This window comes from Chaetodon auriga, chromosome 10, assembly GCF_051107435.1.
Source record: "Chaetodon auriga isolate fChaAug3 chromosome 10, fChaAug3.hap1, whole genome shotgun sequence".
Classification (NCBI taxonomy): Eukaryota; Metazoa; Chordata; class Actinopteri; order Chaetodontiformes; family Chaetodontidae; genus Chaetodon; species Chaetodon auriga.
This window is the reverse complement of record NC_135083.1, coordinates 3853073-3861349: the sequence shown is the minus strand read 5'-3', so window position 1 is coordinate 3861349 and position 8277 is coordinate 3853073. Positions and strand designations below refer to the sequence as shown.

Here is an 8277-nt window from a genome sequence, read left to right as displayed (position 1 = left end):
CTCTGATGGCGCGCGTGTCTCGCTGCCAAGCTGCTCTATCCATACAGTACTCCCTCTTGAAACTCATTTAAACCACACCTGCCGCTGCACACACTGGCTGTTTGAGATCCCCTATAGGCTTAATGTGGACACACACTCTTTCAGATAAGCAGATACTGTGTGGCGCTGATAATATTTTGGCAATTGCAATCGCCTTTGGGGCATTTCTGAGGCAATGCACATTAAGAAACGTCGATTAGCTGATGCTGCACAATGCTGGTGGCTGACAATAGGTTTATCGCTGGCATCGGGCAGTGTAATTGACAGGAAGCTCCTTGTTCACGTGGCTTCAGCTATCATTCTCCCATGGCCCCTTCACCTCTACTCAGTCCAGTCCCTCGTCACACGCAAGACCACAAATATGGAAACACTTAAGCTTTTTCTCCATTGTTTAGTGTCGATAATCTCGCTCTTTGCCTTGTGTGCGATGACCTGAATGCGCTGCGGTATACTGAACTCTTTATCCTCTTTTTATGCCACACACACACACACACACACACACACACACACACACACACACACACACACACACACACACACACACACACACACACACGGCTCTTTTAGCTCCAAAGAATTTTAAACCTCCCAATGTCCTGATACTATTGCATTTTTCATTGGTATTTTAAGCAAAGAGTTGTGAGGTCTTAGAAGTCAGCTGGCATTAATTCCTCTGAGGCAGGGGGATTCAACTTCTCCCTGGAAAGAGGCTTAAAAGAAAGTTCTCCTGCTTCCAGATGACTACATTTCTCCTTTCTCACATATATTTTCATATTCCTTAGTGGACAGCAGAACCGTAGATAATTAAATGTGAGCAGAGTTTGTTCTCTTTAACGTGCAGCGATGAATTTAATAAAATAATGAGATCTGTTGTTTTTCTGTATGCAAATTCTGTAAATTAATTTCTCCGACCAGAAAAGTTGAGCAGTTGTCTCATTGTTTTCTGTGGTTGTGGGCAATCGACTGTCAGGGGTGCAGGTGTGTACATAATACATCAAGGCAAGAAGAAATACAAGGAAACTGAGATCATTAATGCTGATTTGTGGAAAAAACATGCAATTTAATGTTTTTTTTCTGCTACTGTAACAGCGAGCTGGAGACACGAATGGCCGAATATCACATGAGGAGGAAGATTTTTGCCTTAAATGAGACCAGAAGCATAAGTTAACTGAAGCATTCTGTACAGCTGAGGTTGTATCAGAGGTCTAAAAGTCCATTAAATGAACTTCTCCATTCGCATCACATTTATTCTGGCCAGCTTGGAGAACCAGCGATTAGCGTGTGTGTTACTGTGGGACGCCGTCTGAACAAAACCAAGTTTCTCGCAAAGGGAGACGGCTGCTGTCTGCGGCGAGCTGACGTCCAGGACGAGGTGGGTGTAGCCTCGCTCTTTGCAGAAGTCGAGGGCCTTCCTCGTCAGCTGCGAGCCCACTGTTTTGCGGCGCCACGAGAACGCCACGATCACGTGGGACATCTCGCCGTAACTCCCGTCTCCGGCGTCTTGGGCAATCTCGGAGCCTCCTCCCATCAGTCCCCCGTTGCAGTCGTCAAACCTCTCACCTTCCTCTCCTTCCCTTTTCCCCATCACCGCCACCACGCCCACCACCTTGGACTGGCCGTTGACGTCTGCCTCTGCCACCCAGAAACCGTTATCTGGGTTTTCCAGGTAGCTGGCTTGGATGTCAGCCATGTCTGCGCTCAGCCTCCTCATCATGTAGCCTTCGTAGATCTCGTGACAGCAGTAATAAATGAGGCCAGCCCATGCACTGCCAAAGAGTAAAGCTTGGAAGTAGGAGCTGCCTCCCAGCACATAGCCAGCCATGGAAATGCTCAAAGCGACGCCAACGTGGTCTGGATGGCTCAGGGCCTTGAAGAAAGCCGGGTATACATGTTCAAGTAACCCGGTGCGAAAGAGCGAAATGACCACGTGTTCATCTGAGGGTCTGTACTCCCTGATGGAGACCTGACCTGCATGTTAGAGAGGAAGAGGAGAGGGAGGGGGGCGAGAATGAGAGCTCAGTGAGACTAATCTGCCTGTTGTTGCAACAAGAAATTCCTGCTGGATTTCACAATGGGCTCAATACGCTCACGTAACTTGTTGTTAAGAAGAAAAAAATCAATGCAGCTCTCACAGAGTTTCACCCTTTTCTTTTCTAATTCGACTCAATTCCACATGAATAAAAAAGCTGCCATTTGGGTATGACAACCTGAGGTGAAAAGCACAATTAAAATGATTATGGCATTGTTCCTCTTTACGACTTCAGGAGTCAGATGAAACACAATTGGCTCTCAAAACGGTGAAAATCAGAGCGAGGCGAGATTCCTGAGGCAACAAACAAAAGGTGTTTAGTTTCACCCAGAATGAGTTATGTGTCATCCAGGCATGTTAGCGCTGCCATTCATTTACACCCTAGCTGTCTTCACAGCGCTCACGTTCGTAATCACTGGAAAAAGGAAGGAAAGGTGAACATAATCAGAGCATCGACTTACAGTTATGTTTCTGGGCCATGCCGACTCGCTCCCCTCGTCTTTCGCTCACTCTGAAGGACTTAACGCCGCTGCTCCGCCTGAACTTAAGCTACAGATTGTGATAAGCAGCCATTCACAAAAGGGATTGAAATTAGTCCGAGCATGCTCACCTATGAGTCCACACACACACACGCGCACACACACACACACACACACACACACACACACACTGAAAAACTTGGAAACCTTAAGTGACTTTGAACTAAAACTACCACTGATTGTATTAAATATTGATGATTTAAGATATTTCACAGTTAGACTGAGATGACGGTGATCTGAGGAGCTTTTATACTTTAACTGAAACCAATCACAGTGTTGCTTTGATTATGAAACATATTTATCTAAACTTAATTAGCTCAGTCAACAGAGTAAAGAACTCTATCTTTGGATTTCAGGAGGATGAGCGCCGATCCTGAACATATTAAGTCTGAACGCTGAGCAGAATGTGAATTCGGTCGTAGATCTTTTCCAAGAATAAAGCGTTCTTATTAACCTCCTTTTGGGTGCTTCAGCTTTGCTTCTGTTCTCTGGGGAAGCTGCTGTTGATCTCCGCACCTCCTCTTCTCCAGAGTATGAGGTGAAAGTAAAATTAATAACGTCTAGCCCCTTGACGTGAGAGCGTCCTATGGCGTCAGTGTCTTGTGCAATAACCCGGTGGCCCTCTGACATGATTAAATTTCCTCGGCAGGTGAAGGGCCTTTACACCTGTTTAAATCAATAGCTGAGCCTCATGAATCCGTGAGCGCTCGAAGGTCAAGCAACCCTGGAACTTCCTCAAACCATCTCAGCAGCGCCGTGTGAATTCTGAATCGTGCCCCCTGCAAGTCAAACCCATCTTAAAACCACCACCGCAGTCACATTCGGTGTGTATAGAATATTTCTTATGTTTACAAGCCGGATGATGAAAAAAATCCCCGTTCAGAGGAGCATCACAGTTATATGAATGTGATGGAAATCTAACACGGTCTCACTTCGGAGGGAGTCGCTGTTACTTTAAAGTCAGAGTCTTACGAGGCCGAGTCCATAACAGGACACAAACCTGAGCTGAACGCCGTCAGATTAAAAGAGAAATATAGCCTGATTAAACTCACTGTAACACACTTCTCATCTAAATCATTGCTTATTCTCACAGAAAATGAATAAGTTTGATAAACTATGAGACACAGAATGAGCTGATTTCATGTGATTTAGCTTTTATCATGAGTCAGTTCAACAACAGATGATAAATGTGTGGAAATAATGAGGTAATACAGTCGTCGTTCACCACTTTGTGAACTCGTGGCAAAGGTATTTTGTCCTGTGACGATCAAAGTTGCTTGGACACATTGTCCGGAAACAAAAAGTCACAAGTAAAAAAGTTAAAGTTGCCCTCTGTAGACAGAGGCCGTTCGGTATGCCTGTCAGACATGAAGGGATTAAACCATTACATTACTGAGTTTTCCACCCAAATCCAGTGGCTAGTCATCATCTGAACACACTTCATACAACTTTATTTCCAACTGACTGCCTCTCCAGAAACCCTGAGCCTCAGAAGTGCGTGTACACAGAGCGGAAACACTCCCCGGAGATTTCCATTTAGTTCAGGCCATTTCTCATTGTTATAGTAATGCATTTGCTCTTGTATTGAAAATACGTTCGGAAATACTTCAGTCTTTATGTCATGGTAATGTCTGAAAGCGGCCCTGTCAAAGTAAAACATGGATATTGAGTCGGACCTGTGATTTTCACCTAAGCAGTACATGAGAGCTGACGTGCTGCCGCCTCCTCGCTCTGCAGGACTCGCAGCATCTCTGGCAGCTCTAAAGAAACACAGCTTCCAACACTAAAGACTCCTGAATGTGAACCACGTCCATCACAACTAATCTGCAAGATTCAAAGGTGTTTTGAAAGGAAGGTAGCGCTGCCTTTAGTTAGGAACACGTTGCTATTGAACGGATCACATAAGCAGAAAAATGTTGATGTATTGTTCACTGACGACGTATTTAAGTGTGGTAGTATAACTTTTACAGTTATGTTTACGCAAGGAAGAAGTTGACGCTGTGTGAAGCCAGCAGGTGGCTGAGTTAGCTTAGCATGAAGCTAAAACAATTAGAGCAGAGCATTGAAGAAACTTACATCTTCTGTTCGCTGAATGCAAATTCTTACTGTTTGTGTTTCGTTGTTTTCAATTACAGATTGCAAAGTAGCGGCACCGAGAATCAGGGAGCACATTAAGCTTTAGTGATCTTGTGATACAGTTTTAGATTACGAGAGTTAAGAAATCACGACAAACCCAAGAGCAGTGGTCTTATTTCAGGTCTTATTTTATGACAATCTTACTTTATCACAATCCAAGTCATGCCTCCGCCTGTGCCACTGCTCAGACTCGTCGCTCACTGTAAGCAGATAAAAGTGATTGTCTCACCTCAAAGTGAGAATCCCAGGTAATTTTCATACTGGAATAACAAGATTTCACACTGACACAAAACCCCCTTAAGATGCTACAGTGTTTTAAATTCAGCTGAATAAAAACGGGAAGCTGTCCAGATGTTTATTGGATGAGAGAGGGATGATGGGTCAGATGATGATCAACAGGTTTCCCTCTGAAGCTCACAGACGTTTCATGGCTGTAAAGGCAACACTGAGGATTTTATAGTAGAACAAAGTCAAAGTTTGTAATGGCTTCAAATCCCCATGAAGTCGAGGTCTTGGATCCTTTTTTATGTGTCAACGTGGGAAAATCAGGTGGAAAACCAGAAGGGCACAACAGACTGGTCTCAGGGAGCACAAATGAGCTACCAATGCTAACGTTAGCAGCCGTTACACACAAGCTCATTGGTGGAGTGTGACCCGTCTGAAAAACACCTGCACCCTTTGCTTTCTGTGTGTTAGAAGCTTCTTGACGCGCATCGCTTTTCCAGAAAGGTGGTAATTTTGTCACGTTTGCGCTCCAGATCGGCACGTTCCCGCCGCTGCACCCTGACTGAGGCTGGAGTGAGTTTACCGAACTGAAATCACACTACCAATCAGATTAAATCACACATTAAAACTTTTCTAATCATCATTCCACCTGGTCTGAAAGGGGATTCACAGTACAAGAGAAGCTTCGCACTGAAATGATTTTACTTTGGTGTCCATTTGTGTTGAAAACATGCACAGTGAAGGCATCTAAGAGATAAATCACTGATATTGGATTTCTGCCCTTTCTGTGCAGAATTTTTGTTAATTGAATCTAAATAAACTCCACAAAACCAACAATTTAAAAAAGAAAAAAATGACTGAGCAAAGGTGGTCCCTCTGCTCTTCTGCTGAATGCAGATTGAACGACAACAAAAGGCTTTTCAGCAGAACCACATTGTGGCTCAGGCTCATCCCGGGCTCTCTGGGGACGGCTGGGTCAGAGAGGGAAGCTGCAGCAGCAGCAGCCTGAAACTAAACTCCATCTATCACACTTAAAAAGCTGCCCACCTCCACCTAGCCAGGATCTGCCAGGAGATGTTGGCGGATTATAGAGGGATTGTGCAGCAAGATAAAGCTGTGAATAAACATGGGCTTGTTTTTCATTAGAAGAGGCTGCTATTGTTTAAGGTTAATTACTGACTTGGGGACATGGCTCTGATGAATATAAGTCCCTGCATGGCTGTGGGCTTATATTAAAAGACTGATTTGTCTCAGACAAGGCACATTTTGAAGTGCAGCATCTTAAGGAAGCCCTGATAAAACAAAGGATGCAGCAATCAGCTAAAAAATAGATGACAATGAGTAGAGAGGCACATTCGCTCAGTGGCAGTCGCTGTGTGCTGGTACAATGACAGAAATGGGCACCACTACTAGACGATTAGCATATGACCTTGGTGTAACACTTAGACTCAAACTACAGAAATTACTTGAAAATCCTGAAAATGAAAAACCGGTGAAGGTAAAAGCAGAACGATTTGAATTCTTTTCAACATTTAATCCTGTCTTTCTTTTTTTGGTGACAGAGTCGGAGAAATTAACAAAGATCCGCTTCTGCATGCAAGAATTAACAATGCATTTATGTATGTAGATGAGCTGCAGCAGCAAGCTTATCGCAGGCATGAGGAGTGGAACAAAGACTGCAGCTGTGATTATCACACGTTTGGGTTTCTAAAAGAGCTTTCAGCTCCACATTTTGACTGTAGTGCACTGCTTTGTGCGTCTAAAGACAAGCAGCTAACCTCTCTGACTTCAGCTCGACCCTCAGCTCCTGAATGAGACTTCAGTCTGTGAAGGTTTCCACTATTCACCCGCTTTAATGTCGGTATTATTCATGTGTTCTTTCCACCCATAAAGTTAAATATTGTCATTTTCACTTCTCCTCCAGTTCTGATGTTAATGCACGACAATCTGATGGAATGACCTGTTTAATGTGCGCTGGGTCTTAATTTTATGCAGCCGTGCCGGCAGCAAAGTGGAGTCTGTTATTGGCACTTTCAGCTGTTTGTTTTTCCTGACCTGGTGCTGCTCGGAGTTCATTTAGAAGTAAACAGCCTCCTGTTTGACTGCGAGAATTTTTTTTTTTTTTTTTTTTTGACTGGACTACGTCAAACTGTATCCTAAAATTGGATTAGATGTAGAGAGGATTAGAGCGTAAAATGTTTCCATGCATCAAATCATTTCCTCTGATAGAACATATTACAAATGCAGATCCCTTAATGCACTGTGCTTAAAAGCGCGACTTTTTTGTCTTTTGACAAGGTGAAAGCACTATTTGAGAATGCAAATAAAGCGATGGGACTGAAAGGATGAGTAAAAAAAAGCCATTTACTCCACCAGTTTGCCTTGTTTTTGAGATTATTTTTAATCAGCGCTGCCTGAGCGAGACTCCAGTAACAGCAGGATGTTTTAAAAGCGAAGGAAACCTAAATAAGACATCGTCCCTCATCGGGGCTGTACAGTAAAGATCCTCCAGGTGACTTCTGCTCCACCTCATTCTAACACTGTACTCCACCTCTGAGCGGAGTTATAATAAGCGAGACAGGTGCAGCATCCTGCCGTCAGGTGGCTCAGATCACAGCGGTCGTTTGCCGTCACACTGACAAATTCAATTAAGACCTGGTACCTGGAAATACCTGCGTTTTCGTCCCCAGATGCTGCAGTTAACTACACGACAGCTCTCAGAGACGATTCTGCAGCAGCATTTGCAAACTGGCCTTCTCCAAATGTTGGCTGTCATGGTGGCATTTGGTGAGCGTGCAGAAATCATTGGCCAGATTTGACCAGTGGTGGGAAAAAAAGATTCAGATCCTTTAAGAATACAACAGAAAAAAATACTTCATGAGGTGAAAGTCCTCCAGGTGCAGAAGGATTTTCAATAAAATGTAATAAAATATAACAGTCTGTGCAGAATGCACCCTTTCAGAGTGTGATCATACCTATTCATGTATTCATTTCTCTTACTGAGGTTTTAATGTGTGAGCAGCACACATGTATGTATTTATTTATTCAACTCTTTAGCCCCTAACGAGGTACTAACTACTCTTCCTGGAGTCCACACAAATAAACATTACATCACAATATGAAACAATTACGCACTCAAAAATCTGAAAGGAAAATTAGCAACAAACCCAAAACAGGAGCAAACTATGAATCACCAACAAAAAACTGCTCATGACGATAACAACAAGTACCAAAACAACAAGTACCAAAACAACAAGTACCAAAACCACGTCCAAATATTCGGTAAAGTATTTGATTCAGTAGTACCTC

The 8277-nt window shown here is 43.6% G+C and overlaps 1 protein-coding gene across 1 annotated transcript; it reads right to left on the bottom strand.

The window, feature by feature from the left end:
- Positions 1-1068: 1068 nt before the first annotated feature.
- On the bottom strand, positions 1069-3035 carry LOC143327619 (putative N-acetyltransferase camello). The gene is made up of 2 exons (XM_076742067.1): positions 2530-3035; positions 1069-2007 (listed from the first exon to the last, which is right to left on the bottom strand). The coding sequence occupies exons 1-2, from the start codon at positions 2546-2548 to the stop codon at positions 1256-1258; spliced, it is 771 nt and encodes a 256-aa protein (XP_076598182.1). The 5' UTR covers positions 2549-3035; the 3' UTR covers positions 1069-1255.
- Between the last annotated feature and the right edge of the window lie 5242 nt (positions 3036-8277).